Source organism: Eptesicus fuscus, chromosome 13 (genome assembly GCF_027574615.1).
Source record: "Eptesicus fuscus isolate TK198812 chromosome 13, DD_ASM_mEF_20220401, whole genome shotgun sequence".
Classification (NCBI taxonomy): domain Eukaryota; kingdom Metazoa; phylum Chordata; class Mammalia; order Chiroptera; family Vespertilionidae; genus Eptesicus; species Eptesicus fuscus.
The window spans coordinates 77,673,694-77,695,435 of record NC_072485.1 but is presented as its reverse complement, the minus strand read 5'-3'; the positions used below and the strand labels follow the sequence as shown (position 1 = coordinate 77,695,435).

Below are 21,742 nucleotides of genomic sequence, written 5' to 3'. Positions count from 1 at the left end.
AAATAAAATAATGATTGATTAGAATAGGTCTTTTAAGATGATAAGATAGCCCCACCTATTAAAAAATTATGTTACCAGGCTCTGAATTTTTTTACTCCTTCCTTTCTTCCTAATGATGCCATATTCAAGACTAAGATTTCAGGGATATCTGCGTATTTTATATATGACTTTGGCTATACCTGGAGAAGCTCAGGCTCCACTGTCAGCCACAGGAGTGGAGCTTTTTATGTTTTGACTTGTTTCTCTGTGAGTAACCTTTTTCCTGGTTATGGAGCCATAGTTGTCCATGGATGTTAAAAATCTTTTATAGGATGTCTTTGAGGGTGTGTTTATTGTTTCTCAAAAGGCTTCTATTTCAGCCTTCCCATTTAAAAAAAAAATTCTCTCTTTTAAAAAAAAATATTTTTTTTGTTGATTTTTAGAGAGAGAGGAAGGGAGAGGGATAGAAAGATAGAAACATCGATGAGAGAGGAAGTCATCAATTGGCTGCCTCCTGCACGGCCCCCACTGGGGATTGAGCCCGCAATCTGGGCATGTGCCCTGGCGGGGAATTGAACTGGCAACTTCTTGGTTCCTGGGTCACCACTCAACTGCTGAGCCACACCAGCTGGCTAGCCTTCCCATTTTATATAAATTCCTTAATTTCAAAGGAGGGGGTATCATTTAATGCAAGAAGGGTATGTGTTCTTTTAATGTATACAGATTTTAATGATAGTGTAAATATTCTAAATTTGGGAAATTTAATGAATACTGTTTCTGTGAGTCTAGATAATTAACTATTTCTACACTTATATTTTATTTACAGTGTTTCTTTTGATCGGGTATCAGACATCAACTTCACCCTCAATACAAATGAAAGTGTAAGTATTAACTTACAAGTGGGAACTGGGTGAGTCAGGCTGCATATGGGTGCTGTGTACACCAGGGGCGCTGGGCCAGCAAGCTTCATCTTAGATTGGTGCTTTTTCACCCTCTCACATGGCCTGCCTGGCCCTGTGGCTAAGATGCACAGGGCTAATAAAACCAGGGCCACTTGTGATTGCAGTGTAGACATTTAGCTTCAAAGAGTGCAGTTTGATGCTAGCCTGCTGCCTTTTTCTGCTGTATGTCAGCAGAACTTGGGCCAGATCAGCACTGGCCTCTTAGCCCCAAGCAGTTCTGAAACACCAAGTCACCCACATCAGCAACTGATCTAGTGGATTAGTGTCGCTTGAATGGACACAGTCTTTGTGGTTGTTAATCCTCACCTGAGGATATTTTCCTATTGACTTTTTAGAGAGAGTGGAAGGGGGTGGGAGACAGAGAGAGAGAAACATCAATGTGAGAGCAAGACATCGGGATTGAGCCTGCAACTGAGTAATGTGCCCTTCACCAGAATTGAATCCGAGACCCTTCAGTCCGAGGGCTGATGTTCTATCCACTAAGCCAAACCGACTGTGCGACACAGTCTTGATGTTTAGGTTGATTGGTGTGAGAGACCACTGGTTTATTGGCTGGTGTGATAAGGCAGAAAGTGCTGGCTCCAGTTGGTGCTCGTCACTGCTTAGCTGGGCTGGAAAAGCGGAGGAAACATAGTTGCTTTTTGTGTTCCCACAGACCTGAGACTGCATCGCAGGTGGCGGGTGTTTTACTAGACGAACGTGCGTCCACTAGGACAGTCCTGCTTGTGTGCTAGTTGTGAATCCAGTCTTAGCGGGGGGACTTTTTGTCATTACTTCCACGGAGGCTGACACTAGATATTTGCATTTTATTTTGGTGTATGTGAGCAGCACTGTTTTTTAAAGGAAATAGAAGAATGCAGTTTACATTGTTCACTTTGGGAGATTTGAGCTTTAAATTTTGTTCTTTCCCTCCTCATTTTTACTTAGGGAAACATTGCCCTGTTTGAAGCATGTTGTAAGGAAAGAATCCAGCAGTTTGATGATGGCGGCTCTGATGAGGAAGACATCTGGGAGGAGAAGCACATTGCATTTACACCAGAATCCCAAAGACGGTCCAGGTAAAGCAGTCTGTTCCATTAGCAATAATATCCAGTGCATAAAGCAAAGATTGTTCACAGGAATCATTGTATCCTCTCCAAACATGTATATCTGACCTAGAAACCAAAGCTTTTGTCATGATCAGAAATACCCTGCATAACTGCTGTGAGCTGGTGCTAGTACTTACGTCTGTAGGGTGATAGGAGAATGGATGAATCAAGGTGACCTGCTTGAAGATGCTGGATGTGCTTATGTGTAGTTCGTGAAAAGTTGTGACATAGCCTCTCCTGACTGGGAAATGATGCCTAGGGATGTGGTCACAAAGTGCTTTGAATAACTGTTCCTCACCAGTAATAGCAGTAGCTGGGTTATGGGTTGTTCCTTACATAGACTGTTGCCCCAAGGATGGAGAAGTTGTTTCTAAAAGCTAACCTAACTTGGGGAGACAGACTCATGTCAGTTGATATCCATCTGAATCAGTTCAGTATTTTTTCTCCCCCAAATTTTTAAGTCACTGTATCATAGGAACCTAAATAGATTTGCTTCTGTACACAGGGAGTTCTTGTTATCTGAGTATTCATTGTCAGAATCTTTATAGTTAAGAGAACAACAGCTGAATGTTGGTGTACCTGATAACAGCTTCAAAATACATGGAGAAAAACTGATCAAACTGCAAGGAGAAGTAGACAAATCCATAGTCAGATATTGATAAGACAATAGGCAGAAATCAGAAAACAGTACTGCCAACCAGTCTGGCCTTCTGGACATCTGTGAAGCACTCGGTCCAACAGCAGCAGGACGCACATTCTTTTCAAATGCACATGAAATAGTTATTCAGAGAGACTGTACTTGGGCCATAGAGCAAGTTTCAGTAAATTCCAAGGTTTCAAGTCATACAGAGCATGTTCTCTGACCCCAGTGGACTTAAGTTAGAAAAAAATATAGAAAGGTGTCTAGAAAATCTCCAAATGTGTGGAAACTAAATACCTCGTAATGAGTTAAAGAAGAAATCAAAAGGAAAATTACACAGTATTTTGAATTGAAAGAAAATGAAAACACAGCCTATCAGTATTTGGAGGGTGCAGCTAAACAATACTCGAAGGGATCATTTTAGCCCTAACTGGTTATTTTTTCAAAGAAGAAGCATCTTGAATCAGTGATCTCAGCAAACAGAAAAACAGTAGAGAAAAATTGTTATCAAAAGCTGTAAGATTAATTAAATTGATATACCTCTAGATAGAATGATCAATTAAAAAGAGAAGTTACAGCCGAAGCCGGTTTGGCTCAGTGGATAGAGCGTCGGCCTGCGGACTCAAGGGTCCCAGGTTCGATTCCAGTCAGGGGCATGTGCCTTGGCTGCGGGCACATCCCCAGTAGGGGGTGTGCAAGAGGCAGCTAATGGATGTTTCTCTCATCGATGTTTCTAACTGTCTATCCCTCTCTCTTCCTCTCTGTAAAAAATCAATAAAATATATTTTAAAAAAAAAAAAGAGAAGTTACAAATTACTGATATCAGGAACGAGAGATGTGACATCATTACAGACTCCACAGATACTAACTAAAAGGATAATAAGAGAATCTTATGCATAGCTTTATGCCAGTAACTCTGACAACTAAGATAATCTTTGAAAGATACAAACTACCAAAGTTTGAGCAAAAAAGATAATCTGATGAGTCCTATATCTCTTAAAGACCTTTCTGGTGCATTCCCCCGCAACCTTTCAGGGAGAAATTATACCAGTCTATACATAAACTTCCAGAAATGTGACAGGGAGGGTATAGTACCTATCTCATTCTATGAGATAATTTTTAATCTGTACCCGAGGATATGTTTATTGATTTTAGAGAGAATGGAAGAGAGAGAGAAACATTGATGTGAGAAAGAAACATCAACTTGCCTTTTGAAAGCACCCTGACTGGGAGTAAACCCACAACCTAGGAATGTGCCCTGACCAGGAATTGAACCCATGACCTCCCGGTGTACAGGATGATGCTCCAACCTGTAGGGAGTGGTTATAGGGTTAAGCCTCGGACTGACCTGCTGGCAAAGCCGAAAACAAGACCCAGCTTAGAGGGCACAGCCCTCTTAGCATAATTAAGCTTGACCTTACGATGCTCCCTAGATCCTTCCTGGGTAGCTAATGGGCTGTGGGAGGTGCAGCAAGTGCTGCCAACACAAGTGAAACTCACAAGAACATTGTAACTATGGTGACCACTACCTTTTTAACCTCTGACTATAAAATAAAGGCTCAGCTTGCAGTCTGGATCTTTTTCTGTGGTCTCAGCCAAGCACAGAAGATCCACCTAGACCCAGCTTATTTTCTTTGTCTGTCTTTTCTTCATCCTTCGCCGGCTCCCCTCAGGCTCGAGGAACCCTTGGCTGTGCTGGCGCGGCACACCAGCCAACTGAGCCACACTGGCTAAAGCCAAAAAGTCCTTTTTAAAACTTTAGCAAATAAATGTGACAATAATATATTAGGGCCAAGCAGGGTTTATTCCAGGAACACAGAGTTGGTTTGGTTTAACATTTGAAATTCAGTCAGTAAACGTGGCTGAATCCATCATGAGAATTCCTAAGAATTCTCAGCAAACGGGAGATAAAAGGGAATTTCTTTTTAAAAAAAATATATATTTAATTGATTTTTTACAGAGAGGAAGGGAGAGGGATAGAGAGTTAGAAACATCGATGAGAGAGAAACATCGATCAGCTGCCTCCTGCACACTCCCTACTGGGTATGTGCCCGCAACCAAGGTACATGCCCTTGACCGGAATCGAACCTGGGACCCTTGAGTCCCCAGGCCGACGCTCTATCCACTGAGCCAAACCAGTTAGGGCAGAAGCGAATTTCTTCAACCTGATTAAAATCTTCAGCAGTGAACCTGCAGTTAGCATCATTCTTAATGGTAAAAGTCCAAAGGATTTCCCTTCAAGATCAGGAACAAGACATGTATATCTGTTCTCACCACTGCTCTTCAATATTGTGCTGGAGGTTCTAGCCAGTGCAGTAAGTCGGGAAAAAGAAAAGGCACCTAGGTTGGAAAGGAAAAAGTAAAAATATATCCACAGACAGCATGTCTCTCAATGTAGAAAATTTATTGGAATCTACAAAAAGACTACTCGGGCAATTAAGTGGCTTTAGCAAGATTGCATAATACAAAGTCGATAAAATTGTATATCATTACACTGCAACAAACAGAATCTAAATAACTACATAATACTATTCAGAGTAACAGCAAAGTATTAACTGCGTAGGGATAAACCTGGCAAAAGATGTGTAAGATCTGTACACTGAAAATTACAAAACAGCTGAAAGAAACCAAGGCTTGATCAATGATGAATGTTTATGAGTTGGAAGACTCAACATAGTTAAGAGTTCATTTTTCCCCAAATTGGTCTCAATTCAGTGCAATCCCAAACAAAATTGTAACACATTTTTTGGTAGCTGTTGACAAGTTGATTCTTAAACTCGCGTGAAAATACAAAGGATCTGGAGTAGCCAGAACAGGATGAAATTGGAGACCACCATGGCCTGGTCTCAAGTAATTAAGACAAGGACTGGGTTGAGGAACAGAATGGAGCCCATGAATAGATTTTTAGACAGCTGGTTTTGATGGAGGTGCTAAGGCAATTCAGCGGAGAAAGGGTGGACTTCGGAACAAACCATGCTCAACAGTTGGACATGTGTGTGCAAAGAACAGCTCAGTGCACACTTCAGAACTCAAATGGGCCATAGACCCAAGTGTACAACTATAAAACTTACGCTGGAAAACCTTTGTGACCTTGGGTTAGGCAAAGATTTCTAAGATACAACACTAAAAACACTATACATGAAGAAATTTTTAGTGAGTTTAAATTTAGCAAAACTAAACCCTTCTACTCTTCGAAGGACACTACTAAGAGAATGGAAGGACAAAGTATACACTGGGAGGGACACTGCAGCCGCCTGTCTGAGAAAGGACTTGTAGGAGAGGCAGTGAAGCACTCGGAACTGTCATGAGAAAGTAGACAGTAACCCGTTTTTAAATGCACTGAAGACAAGCAAAAACGTCAGGAAAGAAGGCATGTGGGTGGCAAAGCAGCAGGAAGGAGGAGCTCAGCACCCTTGGTCCATAGGAAAAGTCAGGTTGGCACCACACAAGGTACCTCTGCACGGCTGCTAGGTCACGCGCCACATCTTAAGCAAGGATAAGGCAGCACCACCACAGAGCCGAGTCTTGATGAAGTGATGTCAGACAGAGGAGCTGTTAAGTGCAATGTGGTTTTCTACTGTCGAATGACCTGTAGAATTTTCTGGTGGCTGATATGCTGCACTAACTTATTTTGGCCCCTTTTTTCCTTAGCTCGGGGAGTACAGACAGTGAGGAAAGCACAGACTCTGAAGAAGAAGACGGGGCAAAACAAGACTTGTTTGATTCCAGTAGCGCCAACACAGAGGACAAGATGGAGGTGGACCTCAGTGAGCGTGAGTCGCCTTATTCTTTCGCGCGCATGTGTTGATCTGTGTTGAAATAGTCCTTGAGACACGTCATTTGACCGGACCTGCGGGAAGGAGCTTCTTCTCTTGGTGTGGAAACCCCTGTGTGAGTGTAGAGGGGCCATGGCACCCTGTGGCCCTGGGTGCTTGTGCCGAACGGGAGAGGCCACAGCTGTGGAAAGATGAGCCGGTGTTGTCACTTGTAGAATCATGAATGCACTGAGCCAGACGAAACACCTTAAAGCTTAAACAGTTTTAAGTGGGGGTTTTCAGAGTTTATTTGTGAATCTTGTAACCCTAAAACTCCCTTATTTGTGTCCTGCTGCTTGCTAAAAAGACTTGTGTTAGCTGGTTTATTAAAATTAGTTAACTTCTAAGAGTTTCAGGTGAGATTTCCAAGCATTCGGGTATCGTCCCTTCTTGGTATCAGTGCAGCCCTGCCACACTCACCCAGCCTTAAGGGCAGGACGCATGGAACAGACCCTAATTCAGTACCTACGACGTGCAGGCCCTCACTGAGCCCTCAGCTGAACCTCAGTAAGTGGGTAGTCCCTATCGGAATTAAACAGGTGGGGTAACAGGCTTGGGGAAGTTAAGTAACTTGCCGGAAGTCACAGTAAGGTCTTTAGAACTGGAACATTTCTGTTGTACACGGGTAAGTCCCAGTCTCATGCCTCTAGGATAGTCTTCCTAACAGCTGGCAGATTCCCTAGCCGAGCATGCCTCCCTACAGCCTGGAGGTCCCCCGTGTGCTAGGAAATAGCCCTGAGAGAGAACAGGGGTTCCACACCAGCTGACAGGATTGGGGATTCAGCATAAGCACTGGGAAGGGAAAGCATATGGTGTGCACTGAACACAAGTATCAGCCTCGTGTCATCTGAAGGGGCACATCTCTGAGGAGGTGACATTTAAACAGACCTGCAGGTCAGATCCAAAGTTGGCAGGCAGGTGGCATGGTGAGAGGCACCGCAGATAGGAATCAGATGCTCATGCAGATCCCGCCACCCCCACCCATGTCTGCAGGACTTAAAGCTTCTCTCTGTGCTCTCACAGCTTCATTCTGACACCAGCTGGTGGGCTTTCCCACGTGGACCCCATCTCCAGCCCCAGCTGGGCGTCCTCCAGTTCAGTTCAGATACTGTGTATCTGGAGTTGGGGTGGATCTCCCACATCGGATGTCAGTCACAGCGAGACACGGGGCCTTTGTGCTTCCAACCAACCAGCTGTAAATACGGAGTTCCTGTGACCTCTTTGGGTTCCGTTACAGCTCACAGAGCTCAGAAGAGCACGGTACATACTGTCACCAATTTATCACAAAGAGTATTTTAAAGTATACAATGAGCAGCCCGGTGAAGAGATGACTAGCAATCTGGAAGGGTCCTGAGCACAGGAGCTTCTGTCCCTGTGGAGTTTGTCATGGGCCACCCCAGAAGCTCTGACCCCTACAGTGTGGGTTTTTATAGGGCCTCCATGAAGTAACTCATTAAATCATGGCCATTAATGAGTAGCTCAACTTCCAGCCCCTCCTCCCTCCTACAAAGTTGGTTTTCTTGGCATCCAGCCACCAGTCAGCTCATTAGCATATGGAAGAAACCATTTCTGAGATTAGGATGAGAGGAGGGACCAGATACGTTGCTTATTGTGTCCCAGGGCTCCTTCCTGGTGTCTGTGCTCACTCCAGGAGACTGCAGCGGGGCCCGTACTCCCTTCACAGCGAGGCATGGGACCGGGTGCGGATTAGGAAGCATTAAGGTTGTTCCCAGTTTACTGCAGTTGAATGAATAGCCAACATATTCTTTATTTTTAATAAACTTTCATTTTGGAATTATTTTAGATTTACAGAAAAGTTACAAAGATTTTACTGGGAGTAGCTTCCTTTCCCCATCTTCCTAACAACGTTACTATGACCTTGGTACATTTGTGAAAACTAAGACGTTAAATGAGCATATTCTTTCATGTGTAGCTTTGCATCTTTGTGTGATATTTCTGCTGGGGGGAAAAATCTCAGTGGGAATTGCTAAGGCTCAGAAGGCACTGCAGTTTGTGCCACTGCCCTCCAGGTGGTGGTGCCCTGCCCTCCTACCCAGTGACTGGGAAAACGGGGTGCCTTCCCCCACAACTCCCATCTTTTTTAATCATTGCCAGTCTGTTTCTGTAAAATATCTTGTGTTATATTGAACTACTGAAGTGTTCTCAAAATGAAATTCCTCCCCTCTTCAGCACCCAACTGGTCAGCCAACTTTGATGTCCCCATGGAGACAACCCACGGTGCTCCCTTAGACTCTGTGGGCTCTGACGTCTGGAGCACAGAGGAGCCGATGCCAGCTAAAGAGACAGGCTGGGCCTCTTTCTCAGAGTTCACATCTTCCCTGAGGTGAGCATGGGTGCCAGCTCTCCACACCTTCCCATACGAGAACTGGGATGATGTGCTTTGCCGTAGGCACCACACACCATTCCAGTTGGATGTGGTGCCTTAAACAAGACTAAAAATCAACACGGGGGATACTGCCACAGCTCTGAGTTGCCAGAACAGCAGTCCCCACCCTCCTTCCTTTCACCAGAGCAAGCTGGGGGAAGAAGGGAGGGAGTAGATCCTGCACCAGCAGCCTGGGAAGACCTGGCCCCAGCGAGCGAGTGGGCAGGGTGCTGATGAAAATGGCATCTCCCAGGCCTGCTCCGTCCCCACCGAGCTGTCAGGACAGGACTGAGGAGAGAGGAATGAGGGGAAGCCAAGGAACTGAGAGGCCCCTCTGGAACATGATGGAACAATGCAAAATGTGTCTTGAATTTAGTAATAATGTGGACTTTTATCTCACTTGTAGCTCAGCTAGTGCTGTAAATTAAGGGGTGTAACAGGTACGCTGTCAGTCTTACTTGTATTCTCTCTTTAAAATATATATACATAGGTTTTTAAATTGATTTTTAGAGAGAGGAAGGGGAGAGGGAGAGAAACATTGATTGTCTGCCTCCTCCACATCCCCTACTGGTGATCAAGCTTGAAACCCAGGCATGTGCCCTGACTGGGAATTGAACCAGTGACCTCTTGGTGCATGGATCAATGCTCCACCACTGAGCCAATAACCAGCCAGGGTTATTTGTATTCTCGATGACAGCAACCTTGTCATTTCGTAATTTTCCTGAACAATATTGTCAGCATTTGAGTATTTACTATGGAATTCGTGTCTTGTTAGGCTCAGTTTGATTTGCAGAACATTTTTTATTTTGTCTACTGAAAAGGTGAGTGAGCAGCTACCATCTTAGACAAATGAAAGAGTAGGCTAAAACCCATGTTGCTTTATCCAACTCTAAGTAATTTGTGGTAAGTAAGCTACTATTCAGCAATAAAGTAAAATTGGCGGAAAATGTCTCCAAAATATGAATTATCTTACCAACCTCACGCCAGTCCAGAACAGAACAGCCAAGTTTCCACCTCCTGCCCTTCTCTGTCTTCCTCACTGGATGATAGATATTGTGAAGCGCCTCACTTCCCTTCCCCTTGTGCACAGCTCGTGTTTTCTCAGTCCGTGTCCTAAGAGGGTGGGGCCCTCCGGGCAGTTCGCCTCTACATACGTCGGGGTTTTTGTAGAACAGACACGGAGGTGCTGTTGCTGCTGTGCAGTGTGCACCATTGCTGCCCCGGCCCTGGGAGCTGGTGGTGGTGGTGAGGGAAGAAGCTGGGTCTCCTAGGGACCTGGGAGAGAGAAGTTCCTGCGTTCCTGCCTTGCTGAATTTGCAGATGTTTGCTGCCTGTGCGTAGATCCTTGTATCCCTGGAGTCTGTAACCAACTGCTGGTGCCTTCCCAGCAGAACGGAACTGATTTTCAAAGGATTTTTTCTGAATAATGGTAACAGAAGGCTATTACCCACTGCTAACGTGCATTTTCTCTTTTCTAAAAGTACAAAAGAGTCTTTAAGGAGTAATTCTCCAGTGGAAATGGAAACCAGCGCTGAACCAATGGATCCTCTGACTCCCAGTGTCGCTGCTCTGGCCGTGCAACCAGAAGGTGGGTGCAGAGAGCCTGGGCGCACATCCCGCGGGCCGTCATTTCGAGGTTGTTCACGCTTTAATGTACGCTTAGTGTTCTAGATTTGAAAAGGTGACTTTATCCCATAGCAGGTTTGTAATAAAACCGGACTTGACTCTCTGTTCTTGGGCTCAAGAGCTCAAAGTAGCCAGGAAAATGAGATGGTGGGTCTCGTGTTCACCGGGGAACTGGAGAAAGGAAATGGGGTGTTCACTTTAGAACCACAGCATGTTGAGCTGTCAGTCACTCAGCCTATCCGTGTGCAGAAAGGAAACAGGTCTTAGCCTCTAGTACCCGGGGAAACAGCCAGAGTTAACGTGCGATCCAAGCTCAGCCTGTGCCCTCTTCTTTTGTCCCTTGGGTACTTTGCTGGACATGTGTGTGTATCTGGTGTGGTTCAGGCTGTGGGCCTATTTTCTTCTCACCTTATGAACAGACAAAATGGTCAAGGGGATCCAGTGAGTTTTCTTGTTACTCAAAATACACACATTGTTTCTTGCATGGGCCCTGAACTGTTTTCAACCTGAAGAAAGGGACTTTGGGAGGTGGGGGAAAGAGAGGCGGTTAGTGAATGGATGTGAGGGAAAATTGGTGGTATGTGGAGGGAACAAAGAAATAAGTCCTATGAGGCAAGAGCTGGATGGAGGAAAATGGGGGACATCTGTAATACTGTCAACAATAAAGATTAAATAAATCAAATAAATATTAGAAAAAGAGTAAGTTCTTAGAGAAAGGAAGATACAGTAGAGGGCACAGGAACCAGGGGGCAGGGAAAAGTAATAAAACCAGTACTAATAATGCTTTTATTTGTCATTCTGGTAAACATTTTGTATAGATGACCTCACTTTATCTCTCAACAATTCTGTGGGTGAGATCAGTTACCCTGTTTTGTGGTTCAGAAAATTCAGGTACCTGTTAGGTGCCTTGCCCAAGGGTTATGCAGCTGCTAAGTGGCTTTTGAGTTCAGGAAATCTGACTTCAGAGCCCAGGCTTACAAGCACTAGACCAGATGGCTCCCTATGATATAAGAAATAATCCACAAGGAACCACAAGTAAGTAACTTGGAAATAAAGAATGGGACCCAAGTGGGATAACTGAAAGAAAGAGGTGAGTGAGGACAGGGCAGTGGATACACTGTGTGCACTGTGGATGGAAGCGGGGGGACTAGACTCTTTCACTGCCTCCTGCCCTGTACTGTAGGCTGGAGAACATTAGGAACAGCAGAGTCTGCTGGGGAAAGCTGGGTGTGTGAGCTCGTACGACTGGGGGTACTCACTGGTCCTGTGCTGCAGCAAACCCATGAACGTCTCCATTGGGCATTGTTAAGCCTGTGCCCATCAAGAATTGTCCAAGGCGACAACAGGCAAACCATCTCTCTCTTGAAGCAGGAGAATGTCACATTGGGTGGATGGGTCTACACAGTTCTTGTTTGGTTTTGGTGTGGATGACCATCAGCTGTGTGTGTTTTTTTCAGTGACAGGTAGTGTGGCCATGGAAGCCAGCTCTGATGGAGAGGAGGATGCAGAAAGTACAGACAAGGTAACTGAGACAGTGATGAATGGCGGCATGAAGGAAACTCTCAGCCTCACTGTAGATGCCAAGACAGAAACTGCAGTCTTCAAAAGGTAACCAGGGGCGAGATCGTACTGGCAGCTTCAGGTTGTTGGGAGGATGATGGAGGAGAAACTTCAAATATTAATGTCTTTAATTTGGTTCAAATGTGGGTTCAGACATCATCCTGACATCTTTCTAATGTCTCTGTTCAACTCTATAAATCTTAATGAAGAGATGAAAAGTTTGAGTCCCCAAGTGCCCCGCCCCCTTCTGGTAGTATTTAGAAGACTGTAGTTTCAGTCTAGCAGATTCAAAATACATGAGTATGAGAAATAGGCGAATCCTTAGTCATAGTAGGAATTGACTTGTACACATCCCATCACAAAGGTTCAGTATCATACTGATCATTTTCTTCAGACATCATGCAGGCTTTAGAATTCAGCAGCAAAAGGATAGCTTTAAAAGGTATGAAGAAAACTTCTCTAAACTTGTAGACTACACTTAAATCAATGCTTAGAGCTTTGGTCTCTCTATTGTACAGAGCATTTCACCTCACAAGAGAGGATGCTCCCAACTCATTGTGAGGCCACTACAAAACAGCATGAAAGAGGAAAATGAATTGTAGGCTAATGAGTGGGCATATATGCACAAAACTTAGAAGCTAGCACACCAAATCCAGCAATGTTTTAAGTCATGACCAAGGTATATCTCAGGAATGTGAGGATATTGTGCCATTGTAAAAATTTCAGTTGTATTTTAAAAAGCACTTGATAAACATACTCTGAAATATCTGTGGAATAATAAAGGTTGCCAAATGGCTTAGAGAACCATAATAAGGAAGGTGAAATAAAGATACTTGCCCTGGCAGGTCATGCTGCAAAAGTCACAGCAATTAAAATTGTGATGTTAGCACGCAAATAGGTGAGAGGCCAATGTGATGGGGGAGAGAGCCCAGTAACCACAGGGATGGCTTAGTGGGAGGGGGGGTGGGAGAGGAGTGGTGGGGAGACCATGAAATCAGAGCCTCCCTGCCCTCCATTCAAAGGCAGTTCCTGCTGGGTTGAAGATCAGTGTGGGAGATATGCGCCCACGTGCGTGTGGTGCTTTAACCATTCATTGATTTCCCTCAAGAACCTGAGAAGTTCAATGAGAGTGGGTGTCCTCCCACTCTTCCGGGGAGAAAATGAGATTGGAGTTAAGTGATATGGCCAAAGTCTCATGGTTGTTAGAAGAAAATGCAGTGTATCTTTCTAGCCTGCAGCAGATTAAGACTTTTTAAAAACAAAACGAAAATGTCCAGAAGTATAAACCATGATGCAAAGGATAGACTTGGACTGCATCAATGTGAAGAATTTCTGGCTCACCCTAGTCGGTTTGGCTCAGTGGATAGAGCGTCAGCCTGCGGACTGAAGGGTCCCGGATTCAATTCCGGTCAAGGGCACATGCTCGGGTTGCGTGCTCAGTCCCCAATAGGAGGTGTGCAGGAGACAGCCAAGCAATGATTCTCATCATTGATGTTTCTCTCTCTCCCTCTCCCTTTCTCTCTGAAGTCAATAAAAGTATATTTAAAAAAAAAGAATTTCTGGCTGATAAAGTACTGTAGCCTAAGTCAAGAGGCAGATGGCAAATCGAGGGGGGTAAAGGTTACAGGATCTAAATCAACCAGAAACTAGCATTTTCTATTTAATTCCTATAAACCAGTAAGGAAAAGGTAGAAAACCCAAATCAGAAAAGGGACAAAAGATATCAGTAGGCAGTTTATAAACAAGGGAAATCCAAAAGGGCTAAAAAAATTTTTAAGGAAAGATGCTCAAAAAGCAGCTGCCACCTGACGCCTGTCAGAGCCGCGCAGGAATGTGTGGACGGTGCTGAGTGCTGGCGGGCTCTGGGCTGCCGCAGACTGGGCTTCCTTGTAGATGGAAGGGTGACCGCCTTTCCATTGCTGGGAAGTGCCGGGCCGTCCCCTGTGGCCCTGTGCAGTGGCGTGCATTGCTCTGTTGTACACAGACATGGAGGTGGAGGGCAGTTCAGCACTGGTTGCTGCGAGAAGCAGGTAGAACTAGAGGTGCACGCCTTGGGGGCACTGTCAGCAGGGACAGATGGACCTTCCATAGTGTGCTCATCACAGAGGTGGTACACCAAGCGTACAGTTCAGTGCCGGTTGTATGACTCACAGTACACATCTGCATTGACTGCATTTTACAGGAATGAAATGCAGGGAGGGGCAAAATAGGTGGTAGTTATGAGTACATGAAAGTATATTCTAGCATTATTATTTATTAATTACTCCATTATTTTCCAAAGGAACAACTATGTGACAACTCAGGGTAGCTGCTTTGGTGGTCAGGGAGTGGGGATGAAGAGGAGTAATGAACCAGGCAACTCAGATTGTCAACAAATCTGTAGACCTCAGTTCATTTTCCCCCTCAAATTGACCTACCCATCTGAAAGCCACCCCAGAAATCACCCTAAAATTAGACTTTTCAAAGGGAACCTCCAGCTGCCCTTTAGTTCAGGTTAGTGGCATCTCGATTGTGTCAAAATGGAAATCCAGACAGAATAGGCAAACGTCTGAAATTTTAGCCCACAAACAGTTGAAAGCATTTGCTTCTTGTCTGTCTTCACCAAGAGCCATCTGAGGGGGAAAATAACCCTTTCGTGTTCCGCTTCCCCAAGCCCTCTGACCCCTCCAGCCCATTTCTGCCTCTTCTGGCCGCAGTTCTTGGCTCTCTTCCTTGAGGGTGTTTGTACTTCTCACTCGTGGTTGGAGGACAACTCGAGAAGGTCAGGTGCCCTAGAACCTGCTCCCGTGACCTCAGCCAGCAAGCTGATGGGGGTCTGTCCTACTGACGGTTTGAATGGTGGGCTCACCCCAAAAGCAAAATGCTTAACTAAAGACTCATTCCTTCAAACAGGTTCATTTGACACCTTCACCGAGTCTGCAGATTTGCTTATGTGCAGTCGTGGATATATTAGCCCCACCCCTCATTATAGGAGTGTTCTGAAACTCTTGTACATTTCTTTTCTGTTTTGCACACTTGGCGTCAGAGTGTTGAAATCCTACCGGTATGTAAGCCACAGGGGCCGTTCTTTATCAACGCCAGCTGCATCACATCGTCCCTTTCAGATCCCTCCTGCGTGATCCTCTCCTCCTGTGGTTTCCCAGTCACTGTCTGTGCCCCTGTGTCCCTCACCTGAGCATGCTCAGCCCAGGGCTTGTGACTCCATGGCAGTCATGACCCCAGAGCCATTGCATGATCCCTCATCCTCCACTCGGCGCTGGCACTGCGGACTCTAATGCTGCCTCTCATCCTCTTTACCGCAGCGAGGAAGGAAAACTGTCTACCTCTCAAGATGCTGCTTGCAAACATGTGGAGGAGAGCCCTGAGCCGGCTGAGGCGAAGTCTGCAGCCCCCCGGCCCCCCAGCAGTAGTCCTGAGCAGAGGTAACCACCCGCTTTCTCAGGTCTGCCAGGCCCAGCTCTGGCTTTGGCTGTTGGCTCCTGGGCCCTGGGAGGAAAGTCGGCACAGGAGGGCAGGGGGAATCATTACAATTGTCCTGGAACAGTCAGCGACTTAACTCGGCAGTTTTCTCAGTCCTTGCGGAATCAGGGTGATTGAGCTCAGAACTTAGAAATAGTATCTCCTTACCCCAGAAGTTGAAAGCTGACCGTTTTTGGAGATTCAGTAACATTGCTGGCTCTTTAAGAAATTGCCGTAAATGGCCCTAACCAGTTTGGCTCAGTGGATAGAGCGTCGGCCTGCGGACTGGGGGGTCCCGGGTTCGATTCCAGTCAAGGGCATGTACCTTGGTTGCGGGCACATCCCAAGTGGGGGGTGTGGGGGAGGCAGCTGATGGATGTTTCTAACTCTCTATCCCTCTCCCTTCCTCTCTGTAAAAAAATCAATACAATTGTTAAAGAAAAAAAAAAAAGAAATTACAGTAAATGGAAGGGTCTCTCATGCTGGCATCCCCCCCTTGTGTTTGTTTTTGATGAGATGCTGAGTGGAGACTGATTGAGCCGTCCAGGATTGGGTTCCCTTAGCCATGGCAGCCAAGTTCTTGGCTCTGTGGAGTCATGCAGCCGCCAGGCACGAGAGGCTCCTGGTGCCTGTTTTCCTGTGGACATGCCCATGGGACTCACTCAGAGAACTTTCCTGGAGACCCTTTCATTTGTGGAGCCAAATACTCTCCACTCTCTGATGAGTCCGTGTGTGGTTTGGTTTTTGTAAAATACTTTATCTCAAGTGTGAAAGTCCCATTACCAGATTTTCTTCCTGGTCGCCTTCTGCTTAGGCCAGGCCAGAGTCCCGCCACCACCGCATGGCCTCACAAGCTGAAGGGGGGCAGCCTAGACACCCCAGAGCTCTGCCAGGATGAGGACTGATCCTGGGACCACAGGGACTTTTCTCAGCACTTTTGATTAAATACTTCTATGTCTGAATATTCTTCCCTAAGGAATAAAATAACTTTTAAAGTCATTTCACAGAAGTTGTGCTTTCTCCCTCGGCAGCCCCCTCCCGCAATCTAATCATTTTGGAGGTAACATCGCCAGTGGGGCCAGCGGGGCACTCTCCGTCCACTGGTCAGCAATCCTCTACAGCAAGCATGTCAGACTTGCGGCCGGTTTGACGTGCTTGCTCTACAGTAGCAAACTGCCTTTGTTTCTCTCATGGAAATTATAGCCAGAATGAATGTGATTTTTAAATATATATTTTTTTGCTTATAAGACAAATTATGAGAACTATTTGGGCATGTTGGCTCTAGTGAAGGCTTTGGGAGGAAGGGGCACTTGACACTCCAGCTTTGGAGGATCCAGCCCCAGCTGTGCTGCTGAGGGTGAGAGCAAGTCACCTTTGCCTGGGTTTTCAGTGTATGTTGTTGATAAAGGCCCCTTGTAGGTCTGAGGCCTAATCGTTGGTCATCTCTCTGGTTTCTGCTTACAATTCTCTTGATTTTGAGACGTGTCTAGAAGGCAGAATAATCCACGTGTGTCCCAATTGGATAGTTGCTTCAGGAGTCTGGCTTTGGCCTCTCTGACAGGAGAGAGAGGTACAGGAGGCTGTGGGTGCGTTTCCTTGGCTCTCTGAGTGCAGAATTATTCACTGGGAAACCCGCTTGCTCCTCCCTTCTGAGAACCCTCTGGTATGAAGAGCCCGCCTCAAATCTGGAAGGCAGAGGCGTGGAGGAAATGCGGGGCGGACCAGTGGAGGAGCTAGCATCACTGTCCATGTGGGCATTTGTCCTTTGGTCCTTCCTTCAGTACAGGGCTCAGCGTGGCAGCTGTTGTCAAGCCTGAGGAGAAAGCAGTAACAAAACAGACAGACAATATAGGGAAGCATGGGAAGGGTGCTAAAGAATAAACAACTGGGCAAAGGAACAGACGTCCCATTTCAGATAGGCTGGCGGCAAGGCCTCTGAGAAGGTGACATTTGAGCAGTTGCTACAGCAGGGACAGGGTAAATTTTCTGATGTGTCACATTTGTGTTCTTAAAGCAAGTTATGCCAGTGTTGGAGATAAAGACCACTTGGGACTTTTCTTATGTAATCTTCCCCACCGTGGCTCCTGTCACAACCAAACATGGTGGATGTGCCCTATTGCTCGCAAAGATTTGCAGCACCACAGAATTTTATTTTTCACTACTGTTCACCAAGCATGTCCGATACCTGTGCCCGCCAGCATGCTAAGCACTTGGCACACATTGTATACTCATGAACACCTGGCTGGGGATTATTGTCCCGCTCTTACAGGGGGAGAAAACTAAACTGAGAGGGTAAGGAATTAACTAAGATCATACAGCTTGTAAATGGTAAAAGGGGGCCCTAGCAGGTTTGGCTCAGTGGATAGAGCATCGGCCTGCAGACTGAAAGGTCCCGGGTTCGATTCCGGTCAGGGGCACATTCCCGGGTTGCAGCTCCGTCCCCAGTAGGAGTCGTGCAGGAGGCAGCCGATTGGTGATTCTCTCTCCTCATTGATGTTTCTCTCTCTCTCTCTCCCCCTTCTGAAATCAATTTTTTAAAAAATGGTGTAAGGGGGGAAGGGGCGGGTAATGTGCCTGGCTATGTCTTGTTCCAGAACTCTAGGTTCCTATTTCTGATATAGGGAGACATCAGCAAATATAAGTAGGGTGCAGCTGACTTCTTGACTCTGTTATGGTTAGCAGGGATCTGAAGGCATCTGTTTGTGAATGTCCATGCTCGTTCAGAAGAACTTGTGTGCTTCCCAGTTTGGCCTCCAAGCATCCTCTTGCCCAACTGCCTAAGATTTGGGTAACACCCTCCGGAGGGTCTGACATGTTCAGGCTGTCGTTTTGGCAGGAAGGCAGGCAGACGTTCTGATTCTGTCAGACCTTGTCCAGATGGTGCCACGTCCTCCTCCCCACGGGAACCTCACAGTGCTGTGGGGGACCATTTGTTACAGTGCGCACCTCTTCCTGTTGATTGAGAGGAAGAAACGGGGATTTGTTGTTCCACTTATTCATGTGTTCCTTGGTTGCCTCTTGTATGTGCCCCGGCCAGGGCGCTGCAGTGCATACCTTTGTTTGCAGCAGTTGGTCCAGTTGACAAGCTTTTCCTTTTTTCCTCAGTAGCAGAGTCCTGTTTTTCAAGTGAAACTTTATGTGGATTTCAGTACATGGAAGAGAGAAAAGACTGTAGTGAAGGAGGGATGAGCAAATGGCCCCGAAGGTTCTGGGAGCAGCAGTTCAAACCACGGACCTGGACTGTGCTGAGCGGCGCGCTCCCCGGGAGCCTGCGTGGTGCTGCCCTGGCCAGTGCTGGCTAACCCAGCTCAGATGAAGCTTAGATGCTCTTCAGTTAGAGTTTCTGGAGCTTTAGATAAATTCAGTTATGAAGCATTTCATACACAACAACCAAGTGCCAGGCTTAGTGCTAGGCCCGGCACAGACGATATTAAAACACACCTCCACCCTGGAGAGCTAAATGAAGCTAACTTTCCGCCTCACATTCTGCCTAATGCCTCAGCTATCTGTCTTACTGCGTAGGACTGACCAGCCAAGCGTGCCAGGCGACACATCCGTGAACGGCCCTGTATGATGCGTGACCTCTGTGCTGCTGACTGAGGACTGCAGGCCGCCACCATTCAGGGCTCCGGGCCTTCAGTTGGGCCGCCAGCGCCCCTGCTGCCTCACTCTGCAGGGGATCAGGACCAGCAAACTTTCTACTCGAGATGCTAAGACATTGTACAGAGAAATTCGACGTGTACAAATATTGCACATGACAAATACCAAGAATTTTTGCGTATGTTTATATTGTATTGTTCTAAATAATGGGTAGCCTGTGAAATAAGATCTTGCCACCCATGTAATAATAGTAGTAATACTATAGTTAAAATGGCTGTAAGAATAGTTTTATAAAAGTGAACACAGAGCTATTGTATTTGAAACATAACTATTTGACAATTATTAGTGTGACCAAAGTATTAGGCAGTTTTCATACATTTTTCACCTTGTACAAAATTCTGAATTCATTTTCTTCCAGGTCGGCAAGGAGTAAGTAGTGGGATTGGAACGCCCTCTGAGTGTTATTTTGGTTGTTCTTAACTCACAAAAGTGATTTTGAATAAGAAATACTTGGTGTTCTTTTTATAACCAGTTTTTGATTGGTAACTGTTTTTTCTGTATTGTTTAAAATGGATCAAAAATGTAAGTCTATTGGTAGAGATGAGTATTTATTGCTACAACTTAGTTGATGAATTGATGTTATTGTAAAGCCATATGTTCTGTTAAAGTCTTGTTTGCTTGAAATGATTATTCCTGCAGGTGAAACACTAGAATTTTTTGGAGTGTACATGGCTTGTGGTTTGGTTTTCTTTGTCTTTCGTTTTTGTTTTTTGTTTTGTTTTGGTAGTTCATCTGCCTTTTTAACCCATTCACCAAAATTTCCCCTGTTAACAGGCATCACCAATGAACATTTCCGAGCAGTCTGCGAATTTAACATACCAAGATCATATTAGGCAAGTCCGTTGGAAAATGCTCGTGCTGCTAATGGAATTAGAGTGCGTTCATTTTACTGGCTAGTGTTTAAACCTAGAAATCAGACTGTGGCACCTCAGCATGTTAATTGTTTCCTGTGCCCTGTGAGGTTTTCACTCGTAAATTCTCAACCAGTCTATTTTTTTTAGAGCTGGTCTATGTATATATATATAGTGATTATGGATACTAATTCAATGTAATTTATAATTTTCTATGTCAATATAAAAATACATCACAGCCTTCAAACAGCTGAAGCAATATGTTGTATATTGCGTACCGTCTGGTGAAAGGGTTAAATGACTTCACCTCTTGCGATTTTAGATGCAAATCAGTTTTTCATTTCTGTAATAGAAAATTATTCACCTATTTTTACATTGTTTGTTTTTCCTGACCAGTATTTAAAACCAAAAGGATATTCTGAGAAATGGCCAACAATTTTTTTAGAAATAGCCTCCCAAGCAACGTGCCTAAACATTACATTGCATATGGAAATAAAAGAATCAAACATCTTAACGCCTTCTTTTTTGTTTCCTTTCCATTGTACGTGGTGAGGGGGCTCCTTGCGCGCTTTACTGAGCAGACCTAGCGCTGAGGGGCAGTGGAATCAGCGGAGCGCCTGGGGCAGGCTGCGGGTGCCCTCGGCCTTTGTGCGTCTCCTCCCTCCTCAGGAACCTCTGTTGTGGCTCCTCTTCCAAGAGACTGTCTCGTGTGTTCCCCTCTGGGTCGGTACTCCCGGTGGCTGGACGCGCTCTTCTCTTACCTGGTAGAGAGCTTTGCCAGCAGCACCAGGGCTTGGCTCCAGGTGCACATGCTGTCCCTTATGGGTTGGATTGGGTTGGCATCTTCGTCCCACCCAAGGTACCAGGGTCTTATTTCCCCTCCTGATGCTGATGAAAGAGCGTCCGAGTTTTCTTTGGGGCTGTGTTTGGTGTTGCGTGTCTTATGTGCAAGGAAGGGCACGAAGATGGCAAGAACAGAGCCGGTTGGCCAAGCATGTCAAACTCAAAGGCTTACGGCCAAATAAACAAGGTTTAAGTTTATGTGGGCCGCAAAGAAAACAAAAGCTTCAATTTTCATAGAAATGTAGGTTTATTTCTATAGAGAAATGCTGAACAAAGGGCTGAAATAAATGAGTCATTGTTAACAAAATAATAGGACATTTTAATAATTAATATTTTTTCTTGAACATTAACTTACCAGACACTGAATAACGGCACAAATTAATCAGTGTAACTCCATCCCCACATCCAGATGCAGAGAATCAGCCTGGCGCCCAGCCTCCCAACACAGCAGGAGCTGGTGCTCGAGCAAGACGAAGGGGAGGCCGAGGCCGTGATTGGCTGGGCAGTGTCCGGACTGTGTCCACTGGAAGCAGCTACCCTGTGAGGAGGAAATCCGGCCTGCCCCGGGGGAAGGGCTGCTGGCTGGAAGGTATAGGGGCGGGGCCTTGCATAAATGCCTCTTCCTCTGACCTTGATTTTTATATATGTATATATATTTTTTCTTTTAATCTTTATTGTTGAAAGTATTACATAGGTCCTTCTTGACCTTGATTTTTAAAACTGGCCTCAGAACTCTGGGAGCTGCTTCTTTTTTTTTAAATTTTATTAATGTCAGAAAGGAAGAAAGAAGGAAAGAGAAACACCAATGATGAGAGAGAATTGTTGATCGGCTGCCCTGCACATTCCACACTGGAGACCAAGCCCGCAACCCAG

At 45.5% G+C, this 21,742-nt stretch overlaps 1 protein-coding gene across 1 annotated transcript in view; it reads left to right on the top strand.

Annotated features, from left to right (window-relative positions):
* PPP6R3 (protein phosphatase 6 regulatory subunit 3) overlaps positions 1 to 20,536 on the top strand; it is a 75,895-nt gene extending 55,359 nt beyond the window's left edge. Inside the window, exons 16-23 of the mRNA XM_054724646.1 lie at positions 806 to 860; positions 1,869 to 1,999; positions 6,321 to 6,442; positions 8,675 to 8,828; positions 10,352 to 10,458; positions 11,954 to 12,104; positions 15,359 to 15,478; positions 19,038 to 20,536. Of these exons, the coding sequence (XP_054580621.1) occupies positions 806 to 860; positions 1,869 to 1,999; positions 6,321 to 6,442; positions 8,675 to 8,828; positions 10,352 to 10,458; positions 11,954 to 12,104; positions 15,359 to 15,478; positions 19,038 to 19,089 (892 nt within the window). The 3' untranslated portion in view covers positions 19,090 to 20,536. The remainder of the gene's footprint in view (positions 1 to 805; positions 861 to 1,868; positions 2,000 to 6,320; positions 6,443 to 8,674; positions 8,829 to 10,351; positions 10,459 to 11,953; positions 12,105 to 15,358; positions 15,479 to 19,037) is intronic.
* Positions 20,537 to 21,742: the final 1,206 nt, after the last annotated feature.